This window comes from Etheostoma spectabile, chromosome 8, assembly GCF_008692095.1.
Source record: "Etheostoma spectabile isolate EspeVRDwgs_2016 chromosome 8, UIUC_Espe_1.0, whole genome shotgun sequence".
Taxonomy (NCBI): Eukaryota; Metazoa; Chordata; class Actinopteri; order Perciformes; family Percidae; genus Etheostoma; species Etheostoma spectabile.
The window spans coordinates 11,276,213-11,295,986 of record NC_045740.1 but is presented as its reverse complement, the minus strand read 5'-3'; the positions used below and the strand labels follow the sequence as shown (position 1 = coordinate 11,295,986).

The 19,774-nt window shown below is 41.9% G+C and overlaps 2 protein-coding genes across 2 annotated transcripts in view; one reads left to right on the top strand and one right to left on the bottom strand.

Annotated features, from left to right (window-relative positions):
• The window catches only part of mapk8ip2 (mitogen-activated protein kinase 8 interacting protein 2), a 28,119-nt gene extending 16,087 nt beyond the window's left edge, over window positions 1-12,032 (top strand). The window contains 13 exon segments of the mRNA XM_032524489.1: window positions 2,640-2,879; window positions 2,983-3,058; window positions 3,711-3,914; window positions 4,341-6,546; window positions 6,683-6,891; window positions 7,698-7,773; window positions 8,457-8,629; window positions 8,726-8,814; window positions 8,816-8,836; window positions 8,954-9,076; window positions 9,222-9,292; window positions 9,385-9,483; window positions 10,214-12,032. Coding sequence (XP_032380380.1) covers window positions 2,640-2,879; window positions 2,983-3,058; window positions 3,711-3,914; window positions 4,341-6,546; window positions 6,683-6,891; window positions 7,698-7,773; window positions 8,457-8,629; window positions 8,726-8,814; window positions 8,816-8,836; window positions 8,954-9,076; window positions 9,222-9,292; window positions 9,385-9,483; window positions 10,214-10,286 — 3,660 coding nt within the window. The 3' untranslated portion in view covers window positions 10,287-12,032.
• A 503-nt stretch (window positions 12,033-12,535) lies between these two features.
• arsa (arylsulfatase A) lies at window positions 12,536-16,901 on the bottom strand. Its single transcript, XM_032524663.1, is given in 10 exon segments — window positions 12,536-13,487; window positions 13,583-13,685; window positions 13,785-13,912; window positions 14,313-14,437; window positions 14,691-14,709; window positions 14,712-14,859; window positions 15,099-15,317; window positions 15,644-15,745; window positions 15,838-15,865; window positions 16,601-16,901. Coding segments are annotated over 10 exon segments (1,395 nt in total). The 5' UTR covers window positions 16,828-16,901; the 3' UTR covers window positions 12,536-13,191.
• Between the last annotated feature and the right edge of the window lie 2,873 nt (window positions 16,902-19,774).

Here is a 19,774-nt window from a genome sequence, read left to right as displayed (position 1 = left end):
AATCAGTTGTATTTGCTCTCTGCTAGGAGTTTTTGTGACTCTACCAGACCCTCCCTGTTTTCTGTGGACCCCACTGCCTGTTAGGTGTTAAAGTAAAAAAACACTTCTTTCTCAGCCTCCACTTCTTTTCTGTGAGATCTACAAGTGTGATCACTTGAGGGTCATGTCCTCAGTTTCTCTCATTTGTCCAGCGCTTTGCTCTGTCAGCTAGTACACTCAGTGAGCAAGATGGCCCTGCAGTTCAACCTGAAGCCCACTGCTGAGGACAGTGCCGCATAGTGGACCTGCCATGTCACTTTCTTCTGATGTGCAGTAGCAGACGCAGTAGGTTGTATAGAATTACCCTTGCTGGACAAGCCTGTGGTCTCCTAATTCATGCTCCAAAAGCTGCTCTGTGTTAATCCTTTTATGCCTTCATGCTGGAGACAGTCATGGCCGGAGGCATCGTGTTTTTAGGTTGTCCGTCTGTAGGTCTGGAGGGAATCTTACCCTAACCCTATTTGGCACAAACACCCACCCAACTTATTAAATTTCAGAGGTCAAAGTTTAAGATCACTGTGACCTCACAAAATGCGTTTTTGGCCATAACTCAAAAATTTGTATGCCAGTTATGACGTTTCACACAAATGTCTTATAGGATGAAAGTTCAAGTTTTTGTCACAGCGTCTGATCAGCATCCCGAGACACTGCCCTAATGAGCTGCTGATTAGCAGAAATGACTGAATAAATGTTAGTCTTTAGCAGAGCTGGTAAGAGTTCACAAGTGTGTGTATGAATGTGGAGCAGTACAGCTTTTACGCATTTTGGCAGTTTGCATGATACAAAGAATAAAGTTTTAACTTTAGACTAATATTTAGTTCCCATTGACTGCAGTTGTGATGTCCAATGGTTCTGTGTGTGTGTAAACACGCTAAACTCATTCACAACACCTCCTGTGCTAGCATAAGTCTGCTTGGTGACAGAGGAGTGACAGTCACTGGGCCTGATGGGATGTCCTTGGGACCTGGAGACTTTGGAGATCGATTCTTGTCAATACACAGCTGTTATTTATAGTTCTCTCTTTTTCTTTGAGTCTATCAGGTGGCCCCCGCTAAAGGATGTCTTTTACTCTGCCATAGAGTTATAGGTCACACATACCCAGTGATGGATTATGATGGGTTAGTGTAAGGCAACAACATTATGAATCTTGGCAGTAGATCATGAAGTGAGAATGCCTATAATGATTGATTTAAAGGTTTCTTAACACATGCCAATACAAAGTTCCTTTCAAAACAGAAAAAAATATATATATGTTAATTAAAAATAAGTCTACATATTCATGTGTACTCTCTGGGTAATAGATTGAGAGTTGATTTCTGTTGCTGTGGCATAAAGTGGATGCACCAGGCGTCAGCAGAATTGTGTTAGATGGGCAAGAGGGTGAGCTGCGGTTCCTCCATTAAAGAGTCTGCACTGAGAGGCAAAGAAGCTGCTGCGTTGCTCAAACTGTAAACCAGATAAATCAATAATTGTGTTTCTTTGTCAACTTTAAAGTAGGGAAGAGATAATCAGAAGAAAAATAAGCCACAAATGTTTGTGGTAATGTCTGTTTACTCTTTCCAGGATGTATCAGCTTTTATTACAGTAATATTAACATGAGAAACGCCTTACTACTCAAGGTTTTTAGGTTGATCAGGGGAGATTTTGTTGGTGTGATCTCACCTTTGTAAGGTTGAATGAAGGTGAGAGATTAAACAATTCCACACTGCAGCAATGTGATAATTTTTTTCCTGTCACAGACATATTTAGCAGACATTGTGAGATGTGTCATAAAGCTATTTCACATGAAGGTGTGGTCTATTAAACCTCAAAATCATTTAGTGCACTGCTTTCCGGTAAACCACTGAAACCTGAGAGACATCTGATTGATCCACTCCTATTTCATTGCCTCTCCTGTGTTTTTGTTTCGTCTTTGTCTTACACACCCATTATCAAGTCCTCCTTTCTCTTCCAAACAGTCCATCCTCAAGACTAGGTTTTTTCCAAGTTTACTATGTATTTACTTAGGCTTAATTGTTTCAGCCTTTTCACCTTTATCTTTTCATAGGAGGTGGAAACACTGCTGATGCTGAAGGCTGCACTTAGCTTATCTGTCTTGTGTACACACACACCCACACACCCACACACCCACACACCACACACACACACACACATATAAATGTATTCATGGGTGTATACTGCACACAGAGGACCCGAGTTTATAGAAAGAACACATCAGCAAAATGTACTGTGGCTGTTTATATGAACTCTGTTGCAAAGTTGCCCACTACAGTGCTTTTATGTGTGTTTTAAAAATGCCCTCTGTGTAATCAAAGAACATTGTGTGTTGTCCATCTGTGTTCTTCTTGTTCTAATCATCTCTCAGACAGGCTTGTTCTTGGCAAAGCTTTTAGATTATAACATACATAATATGCAGTGGATAGAAGGTAGCAGCTTTTTTCTTTGTGTTGGCTCACAACAAAACATTTACCCTCTGCTGCTTTGGTTAGTTTATCCAAAACATGCTGAAGGTGTGAAAACATCCTTTATTTTACTGTCTGTACCACATTACAACTCTCTCTCTCTCTCTTTTGTCTTTCTATCTCTGTCCTTGGCCTTAGGACTCCCTCATTCTGGAGAAGAGTGACATGCACCACCCAGTCTGCTCCTTCCAGGATGACTTTCAGGAGTTTGAGATGATTGATGATGAGGATGAGGATGATGAGGAGGAAGAGGAAGAAGATGAAGAGGTTGACCCTGATGGACCCCCGTCCCCCTCTGCCTCTCCCCCTCTCTCTCCTACTCTCGGCACTCTGAAGAGCAGACCCACCACATTGAACCTCACCACTGCTGTGTCACAGGTAGGCAGCCTGAAGCTGTGGTCCTAAACACACACTGAACACAGATTATGTATATCTCTGTACAACTTTGTGAAAAAAATCTCCTTCGCTCTCCTCTCATTAGGATTCACTGAACAACAACAGCAGTCTCTCCCCAAAGAAAGGAAGCTGGCAAGACTCTTTACGCAAGACCTCACAGGGTGAATACATGACTGTGGACTATATATATATTTTCATTGTATTCATTTGTTGGTCTACCACACCTGCTTATTTTGATTGACAATATTTTGGTAAATCTTTGGAGAAGAAATTAATTTCCATGCATTTTTCATACATATGTTAGATTCAGTTTCTTACCCAACAGTAATTGATTAGCTGAATCACCTAGGGATGTTCTAATGACTGATAACAGATACGGTATATAGTCTGCGTATGGTCACAGTATATACTGTAGTTCCGCAAATGATTTTCTATATTATAATGAAATATCATATGTAATAAAATATCTTTAAATTCAACCTAATGAAATGTAAGTTGTGTATTTTGTGAAAATGACATGGATTGGCTCAAGTCAGGTAATTAGAAGGAAAAATTCAAACATTAAAAACATTTAAAAGAAAACTTGCCACAACAATCAATGCACATCATATTAGATTTGAAAGTATTTTAAGTTTCTTAATTATCTTTTTTTTCTTAAAGTTTTACATTTGTGAAATAATTGTCCCAGATGGGCGGATTTATTGTTTCCTTTGAAAGAAATTTGAGAGAAGCCCAGCTATTGCTAAATGATTCTTTACAAACTGCGGGCATTACACCGTTAAAAAAATAAATAAATGTCTTCTCTACCTCAAGGTCGTCTGTCTCCAACCCACTCATGTCTGGATGATGGTAGCCATGTGACAGGCCAGTGCCCAGCCTCTCCAGTTTCCCAGGCACCAGGGTCACAGAGCAAAGGTACTCCACCAAAACAAGCAGGGGAGGGCGGGAACCCCCAATCCCCTCACAGGCCCCTCCTCTGCGACATCGAGGGCAACAGACGAGAGAGGCCCGAATACGGTAACAAAAAGGCCAGCCCAGCAAGCTTAGAGCTCATTTCATTATCATCAGTGTCGTGTAGTCCTGTGATGTGAAATGATACGATGTGATGTGGATTTGGCTTATATGACTATATGTGTTTAACAAAACACATCATGTTAATTGCACTAGTCTACTTTGGGAAATCATATTTGTGTGTTTCTAATGAAAAAACATTTGCTGAACTTGCTCATCCCACATCCTTTAAAATAAAGTGATTATGAACTCAACAGAAATTAATGATTTTTTTAAAATATTCTCTCTTTATTTGTCCAAATTGTTCTGCATCTCTTCTGACCTGTCTCCTTTCTCTTCATGCATTCTCTACATCATCTTCTTCATATTTCATCCTGTTCTGTCATTCTTCTATTGTCTTTCTTGTTTCACCCCACCTTTTTATCTTCACAGGCTCATTTGGTCAACACAAGTCCTACCCTTTCTCTGGTGATGTCACTGAATCAAAAGTAGACCCTTCAGTCCAGACAGCTAGAGTACCTTCTGTAGATGAGCACTCACAGTGTTCGGACACCGAGGTGGACCACGACCTCAACAGCGACCACAACTACAAACACTCAAACCGGCGTGCCACCGACACTTACACGATCACCAGTGAGTCCGGTGTGGAGCCGGAGAACGAGCTAGACCCAGATGGAACCAGTCACTGCTTGTCATCAACTGCACCCATGGGAGCCAACGATGGTGCCGATACACCCTTCTCTGATGAGGAGCTGGAGAAGGACTTTGAGGTGGAGTTCATGTGTAAGGAGACTTATGATATGGTGTGTAAGGAGAATCAGTCAACTTACGTGGAATTCCCCTCCATTGAACCCACCGCCTTCTCCAGCTTTATGGCCAAAAGCCGCTCAGACGTCATTGACCGGTCCAACAATTCCGATGCAGCAGTTTCTGCCATGGAGGGAGCCGCTAACGACTCCACCTCTCCATCCTCAGACCCAGGGATAGCAGACATGAACCAGCAGGGTTACATGACTTCGGACCAGGACAAGGACCTCAGCTCTCCAGGTTCTGACTCTGATGTTGAAGGGGAGCTGGAGGCAGCGTTTGCCTGTGGAGGTCCTGTGGTCTCCAACATGATCTCCTCTATCTCAGAGACAGAGCTTGACCTGACAAGTGATGACAGCAGCAGTGGACGCTCGTCTCACCTTACCAATTCTATTGAGGAGGCCAGCTCGCCTACATCAGACCAGGAACTGGACCTGGACACAGAGTTGGAGCAGGACAGTGGCATTGTGGGACTGAAAGTGTCTTTACTTCTGGGACAGCCTGACCCAATCAAAGAAGGGTCTCCTCTTCCCTCTCCTTCCCCTCTACCCTCACCCACTATTGCTACGCCATCCCCTGTTGACTCGCCCATCTTACCCCCGGAGTCCTATGATGATGGTCAAGCTCTGATAGGGCTGCAAAATGTGGACGATGAGATGTCCTTTGAACACCAGGCTGACCCAGATGAAACTTTGCCTCCAGCCCAACAATGTGAAGACAGCATGTCAAGACAGATGGTACTGCAGATAGAGCCAGACCACAGTCTAGAAAGCTTCAAACGCTCCTTCTACCTGCCAGTGGGACCCAGGCTATTGCCCAATGCAGATGAATATGATGGAACCAGTGAGGGAGACTCTGAATCAGAAAGTGAAGACGACCTGAGCGAGAACTCAGACTCACCATGGCTACTCAGCAACCTGGTTAACAGGATGATCTCAGAGGGCTCGTACCCAATCAGTTGTCCTGAGGACTGCTTCAAGAGGAAGGTGTCCGTGTCAGACACCATCTCACCATCCTCAGACATTGGAGATGGAGATGGTTTCAATGACGAGGACCAAGAAAAGAAAGCAGAGATTGAGGGATCAGAGGAAGAAGAGAATGAAGGAGAGAGGAGGAAGTGTGTGGAGTCTTCAAACGAAGGAGCAGTGATCAATCCCTGTCTGTATATGAACAACTCTACTGGTGACACCATAAACCCTGTGATCTTGGAGCGCTGTGCAAACAATGGGAGGGGGACCACAGATTTCAACTCCTTAGATACCACTAAAGATTTTGAGAAGATTTTCACAGACAAACCATCCAAGAACACCAGGAAACAGGAAGAAGATGAAGAGCCCAACAATGACTTGATGATGCTAGAGGGAAGGAAGGATCTGGACTCACCAAGCCTTAGTGAGAGTGTGGTCAGCGACAAGGACGAAGGACGAGAGACTGAGCCCAGGCCAACGAGTCGTTCCTCAGCTTCTCTTGAGCGTATCACCGAAGTTAAACAAAGCCTGACACTGGACATACCCACTGCCCAGACTAACCGTTGCTTCAGCCTCACCTACTCCACGGACAATGAAGAAGAGGAGGACGAAGGAGACTCTTACCCATTCCTGGGTGGCTTGCGGAAGGTGTCCTACAGGGGAAGTGACTTAGAGCTTGATAGTTCACCACCCCTTGATTCCAGTGTGCAAGACCATCTCATATCTGACCATGATCTACCACTTTGTGAGAAAAATCTGGCTTTGAGGCAGCCAAATGAAGATGATGGACTAGCATATGACTCCATGAAGTACACGCTGGTGGTGGATGAGAACACTACGCTGGAACTCGTCAGTCTCAGAAGGTATGCTCTGACAATCAGTGTGTGAAATGTGCGAAAATTGAGAATTTATGTCTGTGTTAAAATTACTTTCTGTAGGGTATGCCATTGAGGGGTAAATCAAGTAATCTTACAATACCAACTAACCCTGTCCTCTCAGATGCACCTCCGTCTTGAGTGATGACAGTGAGCTCTCCACGCTATGTGACGAGGAGCCTTTGGGGACGAGAGGGGTGGACTATGGTCGCGATGATGACGAAGTGAGGACAGAACTTCTCAGTTCTTCTGAGGACTCATCCCCTGAGGCTGACCTCCCATTCTCTAAGAAGTTCCTCAATGTGTTTGTCAACAGCACCTCCCGCTCCTCCAGTAAGTCGCCCACAATGCTGTTCAGACCCTGCACCCTTCTGGAAAACTCTCAGATATGTATTTGCAATCAAAGATATAATTTAACAAATTAGAGGAATCATTTGAGATTTTGGGAAATACACATATTTTCTTTCTTTAGAGAGTTAGATAAGAAACACTCTTATATCTTTAAAATAAATATGAAATTTGTCAGGATATGTTAGCTTAGCTTAGCATAAAAACTAAAAGCATGGGGGAAACATCCATGCTGCTTCTAAAGCTTACTCATTACCACTCCTCATCTACAGTAACTCTCGACAAGAAAGTCAATATGTGCATTCTTCAAAATGTGGAATTACTCCTTTAACCTAAGCCAATGTAAATATACTGTACCTGTTATCTTTAAAATATACTCAGGCTCCGTAGAATGAATATACTACATTAGGGTTTAACTCATCACTGTCAGCATGATACATCAACATGTGATCTAAATTTGACAGGGAACCCGCACAAGAATTATGGGAGGGCTCTGCCTCCCAGTACATCCATCATCAATCAGTGATCTCGCTTCAAGATTCATTTCCCTAATAAAGGGTGATTTGCATAATCAAAGGGACATTACAAAGGCTTTCTTCGCCGTTTATTTTTGACAAATCTAATGAGCTCCCATTTAGACTACCTCCAACAAAATTTACTTGAGAATGTTCCTCCAACACAAAATTACAATAGATTATTCAGTGTATGTTGTTTTTGACATTTAGCTTTCAATTTTTATTTGAAAAAGGTAGTTTTCAGGAAGGTCTAACAGGCGTATGTTTGCCACTTAGGCACAGAGTCCTTTGGACTTTTCTCCTGTACCATCAATGGAGAGGAGAGGGACCAGACACACAGAGCAGTCTACAGGTAAGACAATCTACAGTACATTCATTTTTGATAATGGGACATCAGTGGGAGCAATGTGAATTACAGCAAAAACCACATACATAATAAAATATAGCAAGAAATGTGCCCAATTGTTTTCAGCGATTGTAGAAACAGTTGGTGGAAAACAATGTGAACGCCATTAGCTGCAAATTACCAGTTTGTGTCTGGGAGAAAAGGCCCTTGGGGAGATAAACAAAGCAACTTTTCCTAATTATGTAAGAGAGGAGAACAGATGTCTACGCTACAGTTGGGTTCAAGAGCTGCAGGGTGACCAGTAATAATCACATGAGACATCCCGTGTCTGTCCTTGGGTGTGTGCAAAAGCGAGAGGGAACACTACATGCACTTCCCTTGTATACATGTACATGATGTGCATTTATAATTATGTATTTGCTTTGCCACAGTACTTTTTCAGTAAGTACATCAAGTACACAACATTTAGAGCTCTGTCTCCCTACATCCAACCCACCGTCTTTCTATGTCAGCTGTTTCATTTCTCTTTTCTCTCTGCTCCCCAATGGGAGTCACCTGAAACCCAAACAGATGCTTCCTGATTGAATGAACTCCCAGCTATTGGATACCCAGCAGCAGGGATACCATGTAAGGACACAACATTCAACAGAGTTCTTTTTTGTCCTCTCCCTCTCTGCTGCTCTCTGCAGATTCATCCCCAGACATGCAGATGAGCTGGAGCTGGATGTGGATGATCCTTTGTATGTGGAGGAAGAAGAAGATGACTACTGGTACCGAGGCTATAACATGCGGACAGGGGAGAGGGGCATCTTTCCTGCTTTCTATGCCCATGAGGTCATAGGCCAGTCTAAGGAGCTGTTGGGTGAGTTGATAGCTTCATCAACTGTTGTTTCCTTTGTCTCACTGCGATGGAAAGAACAATCACATGTTCCGCATGTGTCTACGTTGCACTCTGTAGGCATGAAAAGAAATCCAGCATGGATTGAAACTTTCAGCGTTCAGTTTTTGGGGTCTGTTGAGGTACCTTATCACCAAGGCAACGGCATTACTCTGCGCCGCCATGCAGAAGGTGAGCTAAGTGGAAAACAGCAAAACAATGGCACAAAACAGACACAAGCATGTATGCTACACTGTATGCACCATTAAAGGAAGTTGTTTTGACATGTAAACATCATATTTGTTTTAGATTGCAATATCAAGGAAAAGGACCGTACATGTGCGACCTCCTTCTCTGTGTGAGCTGGAGATTAGCTTGCAAGGAGTGAAACTGATCATGAGTCTGGAGGATGAATATGACACCCTCGATGAGGTACGGACAAATGAAAAAATGAATCAATCAATTATTCAGACAATTAATTCAAAGTCAATTGTCCCTCTGCTATGGAATAACAAGTTACATTAATGCTTTAATGATTTCTTCTTGTCTTTGTCGCTGCATCTCGCCCCATCTTTAGTATGACAGATGTAGTCACTTCTTCCAGATGAAGAACATCTCGTTCTGTGGATGCCATCCGAGGAACAACTGGTAAACAAACACATTGATTTTTGGCCTTCATGTCACCAGTGTTCAGTGTAACATCCGACTGATTTCATCATGTTGTTTTCTTCTCTCTGCAGCTACTTTGGCTTTATCACCAAGCACCCCATGTTGAACAGATTTGCTTGCCACGTGTTTGTATCCCAGGAGTCCATGCGGCCTGTAGCAGAGTGTGTTGGGTGAGTCCAAATTACATTATTATATCAATTACTCTACATCAAAGGTATACTAAGGCACAGTAGTGACTTTACTTCGTTACTACGTTTGTGTTTGTTTGATTTAACATATATATATATATATATATATATATATATATATATATATATATATATATATATATATATATATACACACTGTATAGCACTTTGATGATTTGCCTTTGTAGTTTGATCTCATATTCCTGGATTAAAGTGTATATTTATTTCCAATCACTCTTCTCTGTAGCGGATAAGTGAGCAGTTCTCCAGGTTTATTGTGCACTGCAGTATTTAATGTATGTGCATGTGTGTAAGCTTAGTCGTGTCAGATTCAGACATATGGGATTTGAATAATTAAAGATACAGATAGTTCACTGTCTCTAGATGGAGCGACAGCGGGCAGCAGAGCATGGGCAAAACTGTTTCATCTATCAGCTTCTCATCCGGCTCTGTCTGTGGAACAGACCCAGTAACAAAGACACAAATAATAAGAAAAACAATTATCCTCCTTTGATTCAAGAAGAGTGATTCTGTATATGCCCTGGAATTATTTTTAATTAAGTCTTTTTCATGCACCAAAAGACATTTGTTAGTAAATAGTGAGAGCATCACTATAAAATAAAATGTGGGACTACAAGAAGGATTACTATGGAAGGCTGCCTTTATTAGGCTGATCTTTAGTCATGCTCTCTTATGTCTGTATTTTCCACAGACGAGCCTTCCAGGAGTACTACCAGGAACATCTGGAGTACGCCTGCCCCACGGAGGACATCTACCTGGAGTAAGAAGTGTTGCCATGACGACCACCTTCTTTCTCTGCAGCTTGTGTATGTTCATTGGGTTTGCCACCAGAGGGCGCTGTCAGTGAGGTCTTCTCTCCATTGTAAAATACTCCTTTGTGTCCCTCTAACACTGGGATCTTAATTTCTACAGTATGCTAGGCATTTGAATGATTTCATTCATCCCTCTCTCTGTTTATTTCCATCATCTCGATGGATTGATTGCCTGTTTCTTTTAACTTTTTCTATGATATAAAACGCTGAGCACCTGTTTATTTAAGGGTTCCTCTTTTGAAATGAAAACAATATACCTACTACTGCTGTTTCACTTTTCAATGCATGGCTAGTAGGGTTACTGCACACAGACACACCAAGAAACACACATATCCAAGTGAATGGCAAGCAGCTCAACAATCAGTACAGAAATGGTGTACAACCAAGAGGTTGACGTTGAATTAACTGTAAATATGTATTTGTTCAAAATATTCTAACTGCTAATTTGATTTCTACTGATAGTGACATTGGAGCAAAGTAGAGAGAGCGCAGTGAACTGTCCTTGGTCTGAGCTTACCCCTGTGTCGAGTACAAGACGTAGTGTGTGTTGTAAATATATGTATAGAACGTAGACATACAGGCGCCTCATCCAGACTAATTAAGAAACACTCACAGCTGAGACAGATGGAGGGATTTTGCTTTATTGTGGGTAGTAATGACACTCTGACAGGAGTAACTGCAGGTGTAAGATATCTTAGAGTAATGACTTGTGATGAAATTGGAATGTTATTAGCCCCACAGATATTTCAGCTTGGATTAGTTGCAGTTAGAGTCAGCACATTTGGATGATATGACAGAACCATTTTACACTTGTCCAGTCCTCAAAGTTGCACTGCTTGCTGACCTTCGTCGTGGGAAGCTTTCATATGAAATCATTCAACTGTTAAAATTGCAAATCATTGATCACTGAATGCTTTGCAATGATTAATGTGACTTTAGGTCAAAGAAAGCAAAAGCCCTCTGAAAAGCCATATTCTCATACCTCCGACTGTGTGAATCTGGTTGTCAGGTGCATCCTAGTCTCCGTTTTCTTTTGACTTGGCAATTTCAATGAGGGAAAAGGAATGACTAGACTGACTGGTATCCGTGTGTCAGTAATGCTGTGTTGCAGTGTGCCTACTATACAGTGAAAGCGTCCTGCTAAAACTTGGTCCTGGTATCACAATGTAATCAAACCTTTAATAATGCAATGAAAGGGAGGTTTTATAGTTATGTAAAGGGTTAGACTTTGATCTTGTTTTTTAAGTATGATGGATAAAAGGGATGGCCACATGTTCCTATATTCATTTATTGCTGTTAGTCTGGTTCAAAGGTTGAAACATCATTCTTACATTACACAACAGCGTACTCTGGGGTTGTTGTAGCATTCTATAGCTTACAGGCTAGCACCTTATTTAGGGGAGGGGGCAGATTTGATAAATGATGCACTCGGTACAGTCATCTGAAGTTTCAGGATTTACTAACCTCGACCATCCCCATTGTTCTTTCAGACACTGTTTAGCATCTTGTTCCGCTGCTTTCAGTCACAGTACAAACATCTCCGTTCACTGTTGATGGTAAGAGGGAGGCAGAGTGTTATCCACATACGTATCGCTGTCAGTTACATCATGTATATACAATAGCGAATCTAAGATAGTGCTGTGTCCTTTATGTTGAGTATGTTATAAAATGAATATGTACATTAATTAAAAAGAAAAAGAGATCACAACCAGACAAAAACCCCTGAAAAAAAGAAAAACACAAAAATGTGTGTGATCTGCAATAATTTTATTTCAGTGTCTTGTGTTTCTTCACAAGATGTTAACTAAGTATCTGTCACACAGGTGGCATTTGAGTTTCTGCCAACGCCATACCTCTGGACAGGCTTCAGCAGCACCTTTAGAGCACATTTGTGAGATGTGACATCATTAGCGTGCGTGACACATACGCCCTCCAGACTACTGACCAATCTGCTGTTAGAGCTGAATAGTGACTGAGTCTGCTACCACTGGTGGAAAACTATTATTGCGTCTTGCCGATTATAGTTGTTGCCTTTTAGCTCCAACAGTGTGACCCATCTCTGATCTGTATCTACTGTATTTGCTTTGGATTATGTTTTTCTATCTTGTCACAGCCTAAAACCCTTCTTTTCACACAGCTATACAAAAACAACCTCTGAGGATGATCTAGTCCTATATATGCGCTAAGAAATACATTAACAGTTAAACCAAACTTTTGACTTTATTACATTAACAAGATTCTTCACTGTATACCTAGAGCAAAACAGTATGTGACAAAACAAACATATCCTATCTTGTATCTTTAAAAACAAAGGACTTGTAAAATGAATTAAAATTCCAGGGAAAAACAAAGGAAAAAAAAACTGACAAAAAAAATCACTCCGACTTGTCATGGGTTTGGTCTTATGAATAAAATATATGCTTAATGTCCGAAACCTTTATTGTTGTCTTTATTGTTGAGATTTATTCTTGATTGTTTGTGTGATTGAAATATGTTGCAAAGCGTTTTCACATGAAGTCCAAACATGTATTCAAAATTTTATGCTTATAAAGAATGTTAAGTTGAAAATAAAACCATAAATCAATGAATAAAACATGTATTCAAATAGGCAGGAAAAATATAGTGATACATTAGTTCTAAAAGTAGTCAATATCAATATTGAGAAAATCCTCTCCTCACTGAGAAGTGTTTACAATGTTACTTTTCAGTAACACAAGCAAGTGGGAATGCATTATCAGGGAATTACAAAATCAGCATCACACCTTGTGCTTGTAAAAAGCAATCTTGAGGGAAAAATCAGTGCAGTAGGTCCAGGCTTTGCCAGAATTGTCATCAGTGGGTGTGGGAGTTTGTCCCATCAACACTTGCAGCATCCGGGCTTGGGGCTACACTGAGGATTGCAGCAAGGCTCCAGGTCGGGGTCTGTTCCTTTTGATATCTGGCTCTCTCCAAACACCATGGAGGCTTCAAACTGCTCCTTGACTTTCTTGATCCTCTCCAGCAGGGCTTGGAGGTCGGGTTTTCCCGTCAGGGGGAGAGGGTAGTGCTCCGAGGGGTCAGCCTCCAGGTCGAAAATAAGAGGGGGGTCGTGAGCCTTGAGGACTGCAAATACTGGGCAGTCTTGGTCCGGTGTAGTACCGCTGTGGGTAGCACCTGATGAACAAACATGGACAAGCAGGAGTTAAAAACAAACAAGTTCTGACTGTGTGATAATGCTTCTTGACGTTTCAACTAATGATGTACTGTACCTCGCGTATAGAAGTGGGCCTTGTACTTCCCTAGCCTGAGAGCAAACAGGCCATACTTCTCAGAAGGATCTGTGGGATAGAACACCATTGTCTCCCTTTTACTCTGCAAAAAAAGTTAAAAAAATAAAAATAAATACAATAAATCAGCTTGGTATTTACATATTTCAATCTCTACAGTGTAAGTAATGTATTACGCCACTACCTTTCCTTGGTTGACAAGGATTTCTGTCATATCGACCCCATCTAGCATCACCTGGGGTAGTTTGGCTCCTGCCAGACTTGCGATGGTGGGGAGAATATCTAGAGTGCTGGCCATTTCATGGGTCACACCTAAAGAGATGCAAATAGAAAAGTAGCAATCATTAAAAGATCATGTGTAAATGGTTTTCATCATTTTTCCATGCCATTTTTTTTCATACTGGAATCATAGACCAGTTGATGCCTGGAATGTATGAAATCACTGTGAAGACACGAGATATGCCTCTGAAAATGGTCACCATTAAAGCTTAGATTTAAATAACCAAAACCACCAGTGTGGTCTTCGAAATGAAAATATACAACAAGTGCTTTGTGTAGAAAACTCTGGTTTCCAAATCAAAATCCAATCAAAATGTATTTAAAAAAGCAACAAAAGTTGACCAAAGTTCTGGTATGGTGCAACAGAAAAGAAATGTCTTTGGAAGCATCACTCAGTCTACACTTTTGGTGCAGATGATTAAGGAATCCAGACCTGGCCTGATGGTCCCTGGCCAAAAGGCAATGGCTGGTTCTCTCATGCCCCCCTCATATGTGGTGCCTTTTCCACATTTCAGAAGGCCAGCGTTACCTCCACGAGACAAACGCATCAGTTCAGGCCTACGCACAGCGACAGGAATAACACACCATTAGATAAAAAACTATAAATGCAATATTATAAGAAGACAATAAATCAAAAAAATAAACGAGGGGCCAAGATATCATGCACCCTTTGAACAGAGATAAACACACTGCTGTTCCACAGCTATTGTGGAGGGTGATTAAAATGCCTGCATAAGAAAATATGAAAGTAACTATAAGTACAACAGAGGCCACATATTCATATAAAAACAAACCAGGGGCAAAAACAAACCCATTGTCAGAAGTGAAAAGACCAGTGTGTTGTTGGTCACTCCTGTCCTCTCGAGGGTTGTTAGTAGGTTTCCTATTGTTTTGTCAAACTCAAACAGAGCATCTCCAAATGGTCCCCTTAAGGTGCGCCCGGCTGCCCCTTGGCCTGCATACTGGGGGTAGTGGGTGTGCTGTAGGAAGAAGTAGAAAAAGGGGTTTACTGTCTTGCTGCCCTGTGTTAGCATCATCTATCTACATGGGGTTAAAAACATTGTAGACTTTCTTTCTTTGAAAAACCAACATGGGTGTGGACATGGACTTGTTCTACGCATTCAAGAGTTTAGCTGACCAGGGGGGGAGCTCTGATTCCGCAATGATTGTAAGTGTTGTTTTGTCCACTCTTGTAATAAAATACATTTTTGTTGCTTACATGGGAAGGATAGTAGAGGAAGAAAGGTTGTTTTTTCTTGACTGATGTGGTTATGAAATTGGTTGCAAAATCACTGTAAGCCCTTTCCAGATCGAGGAAGTGGACTGGCTGCTGCTTGATGACCTCATTGTGCATTAGTGGAACAGTAACAGTGCCAACATCACACAATCCAAAACACTTAACATCTGGAGGGAAACAAGTCAGGTTCGAACAGGGGCCCTGGGAAGAACAGGGAGACAAAGGAACAAAAATAAAGTAATTTGCGAAAAGAAAGACATTTTTAACAATCCCCTTATGTCATTTATTTTGCGTTTTTACCCAAAACGTTTACAATTTTTCCATATATCGAGGTTGCTGTTTGGATCATCTAGGTTTTAAGTGTCATGCCAGGGACACATTTTTTTGAGTATTGCGGGGGAAATTTTAAACCCCGATTCTCCCACCCCAAAGGTGTGTACACCCACTGCGGCATCACCACCAATCCCAAAACAGATTTTTTCAAAACTTTTGTATTTGGGTTTGGTTCAAAATTCAATTGCACTGACCATGTCGGTAGTAGGGGACCCCCGGGGATGGTAAACCCCCTCCGGGTTTGGGAAGAAACACCCATTCCCCCAACCAAAGTGCCATTTCCCTATGGCAGCAAGCTTAGCCAACGGGCCCAAACATTTCCCGAAATAGTGGTTCTTTCAAAAAAGCCCCCTTTAAGCCTGGGGTCAACACCCCCGGGTAGACCTACGGGTTGATACCCCCCGAAACAAGGGGCCCTGGAAACCACCAAATCAACAAAGGGCTTTAAAAAAAAAACTGGAAAGTTTGTAAGACAGGCAAAAAAGAATCCTCCATTCCTGTGTTTAACACAAAAAGATTATTTTCCAAAATTTTTCAATTGAGATGTTTCACTGTAAAACCCCTTTTGGAATGGCCTAACAAATGCTTTTAGTTTGCAAATAATTCCCGCTAAACAAACAGATCTGTTTTCAGTTAGTCCTTCGTCGTACTGCATAAAGTTGACTAATGCTAATCAGCAGTGATTTTATATTAAACACTTTATCTTCATCTCCTATTGGATTATATTGTTCATGACAATCACACTTTTGGTGACATATTTTCATCCTTCAAACAACTACTGAAGTGTTAATGATAATGAGATATATAATAAAAGTAGGCCTATGCGTAAGTAATCCCAGCACTCCACAGTCTGCTCTTACACAAATGGTTATGAGTTTTAACCATTTTTTTCAACATTTTCATTTAAAGTGAGAGAGGGTGGCATACAATCACGGGCCATAGATTTAAACATGGTTTGTTAGTCCAGGACCAGTAGTGTCTCTCTCTCTCACTCACTCTCTCACTAACACACACACACACACACACACACACACACACACACACACACACACACACACACACACACACACACACACACACACACACACACACACACACACACACACACACACAACATAGGTAGCTCAGCGTGGGTCCTAACGTTACCCTACCTGGACGGGGAGCAGACGGGGCTGGTGCAGTAGAAATCTGTAAACCGGAGCCCTCCCGCTGCCAGGCGGTCCAGGTTGGGAGTGAGTGAGCTGGGGTGTCCATAACAACCTAAGTCCCCGAAACCTAAATCATCTGCGAAGAGGAGGACGAAATTCGGCGGTGAAGCGAGTGAGCAGGTGCAAAAAAGAAGAGTGTTCAAAAAGAAGAAGGCGATGTTGTCCATCATGCGCCGTCCTGCATGTGAAGATAGCCGTCAGGTCCTTAGAGAGGAGACAGGAACCAAAACAAAACGTCACGTGTCCACTTACGGAAACTGTCGCGCACAGTTGACGTCACGCATGGCTAGGAAATGTAGTCTCTTATTATTTTGGTCTAGATTACATCATGCAGGTGAACTAATTTGTTCTTTAAAATTAGAAAAAGTGTGACTTATTTAGGCTTATTTGGACTCTGTTTCTCCTTCTCCATAAGGTAGGTATAAACAATGTTAAGCATTTGACTGGTCACGGCTGCTCAGCTGGCTTTAATAGCAAAAGCTTCTACACATAGGCCTACGTAGGCCTATGTGTAGAAGCTTTTGCTATTGCGTTTGTGACTGACGTAAAGACGCGGTTGTCTCGTGACTGTGTCTACCATGGCACGACAGAGACTTGTCTGTCTTCAGCACATCTCAGGTCTGCTACTCGACTGAAGTTGTTAGTCAGAGGGCCTTCCACTGAGTTTTTGTCCTCTGTGACAACCATTGTTCCTGCCACTGATTCGCCCTGACACATGTGGTCAATCAAGCAAACAGTAGTTGAAATAAATCACTGGTGCAGTGCTGCAGGAGCCACCAGTATGAGGAGAAATAGACGTCACAGCTGTACAGACTATAGCCCAGTACTGGGCCTGTGTATTTATTTATTTATTTATTTATTTATTTATTTATTTATGTATTTATTTATTCTGCAGAGCCATGCTTCAGTAAGGTGGGTTGGAAAAGAAAAAAGGGCACTACCTGCATTCAAATAAGCTTGGAGAGAGGGACATGAAATGAGATGAATGAATGAGAATACTGTACATAGAAATCACTATTACACGTGTCATTTGTGTGTGTGTGTGTGTGTGTGGTGTGTGTGTGCAATCAGTAAGCATGCATGCTATGCAGCAACTATAGCCTCAGGCATTGGTTGCTATGGCATCCGCTGATAGTTTTGATTTACTATCACTCTCACATCTCTCTACAGAACTGACCTACATTCAGTTGCAGGGAGAGTGAGAGAGAGAATGAAAATAAAAGATATAAAGTGACAGATGCTCCAAAACTATTGCTGCAATTGTGCCAGCTGTTTTCTCATTCTCTGTTGTGTGGCTTCTCTTACTTGTACATTTTTTTTCATGCTTTGGAAATATCAAACCCACCCAGCCATCCATGCATGCTTGGAATCTACATTAGTTCTGTACATGTCATGTAATGTGTGTAATGTATCGAGTCATTGTGCGTATAGCCAGTAGCGTTACCTTGGAGGAAAGGGAAGAAACAGGCTTATTGCTTAAAGTAACTTCTTTTTCTGAAATACAATTGACCTACTGAACCAAAGAGAGCACACACAAACACACTCTTGTAATCCAATATATATACACTACAGGTCAAAAGTTTGGGGTCAATTACAAATTTCCATACCACTCCATTATAGACATAATACCAGCTGATCTGAGTGGGTGGCTGATCTTTAATGCAATATCTAAATTGCCCATTATCAGCAACCATTCATCCAATGGTCCAAAGGCCCATTCTATTTACTAATCTGATATAATAAAAAAAAAAGAACATTGATAAAACATTGGAGAACCCTTTGGCAATTATGTTTGCACATAATGTAATCTAAAAACTGCTGCCCTGGTTTAAAAAAACAATGCAACTAATCTCAGCTGGTATTCTGTCTACAGTGGAGTGCAATGGAAATGTCAGGAGCTCTTTTTATCTAATTGTCTGAAACCCTGAGAAACATCTCTGCAGGGAACATGATGATTCAAGCCTGGAGGGGGGCCACTGACATTTCTCCTTTTCCATGGCAGCTGTTTATTTTAAATTGAAAGCTTTAGGGCGTAAGCTTTTTTATAATAGTGGACGTCCGTTACATTCAAGCCATTGCCAAATTAGTTGATACAAAGCTAATTGAGACTGTGAGCTCCGCACAACTCTTTTTGTATTTCTTAGGATGGCTATGTTTAGAAACTGGTGTCGTCCGGCAACTTTTGCACACTGAAGCTTGAGTGAAGATAATTGGGGCGGTAGTGACTGTTTGTAAATGTGCTATATAAATAAACTTTGACCTTGACCTTGATAATTACCTCTTCAGAAGAGTCCATCATGTCTTTTAATCCTCCGTGTCCTTGGTTACAAGAAACTATATGGCGGAGGGGTGGAGGTGGTGCGTTATCACGGAAGGCTTGCGTCATGTGGATGCAACAACAGTGTTGTCATTATTTACATTTCCTTGGTGCGGCCTCCAGCTCACCCAGCAAGAGAGTTTTCCCCATGTTGGCTGAGTCCTGCAGCAGCCCGGGTTTGAATCCGTCCTGTGGCCCTTTGCTGCGTGTCATCCTCCATCTCTCTTCCCCTTTGATGTCTATCCACTGTCACTAAAAATAAAGGAAAAAGCCCCCCCCCCCCCAAAAAAAAAAATCCTCATGGGGAAGACAGAAACTACGCAATATAGCTTTAAGACCACATTTGATCTGAATGATTGATGCTCAATTCAGGTTAACAGATGAAGCCGTCATTAGTCCACTAGCTTGTTACGGAGTACCCAGAAGCAGTATCATTGGGTGCAAATAGTTTAGTAGGTCTTGCCACCACTAATGACTTGTGAGGGCGTTGGCCAGACAGGCCATCTAATGGACAAGCATGTCTCATGGAAAGGAATGAGGAGAGCCACTGTGGATAAATTCTCTGCCTGCACTGTGATTTACGAAAAGATGACTGATCTGACCTTTTACTGTGAGTAAATGAAAACTGTTGTCAGTGACAAACACAGTGCCGAACAAGTAGCTTGAAGCAGCTGAGGCTACATAAAGGTCCTCACCCCTGCCTCTGTGTGTGTGTGTGTGTGTGTGTTGTGTGTGTGTGTGTATGGGGATTTCATTTAATTTGTGGATGGTGGAATCCCACCATCCACACTCATCCCTCA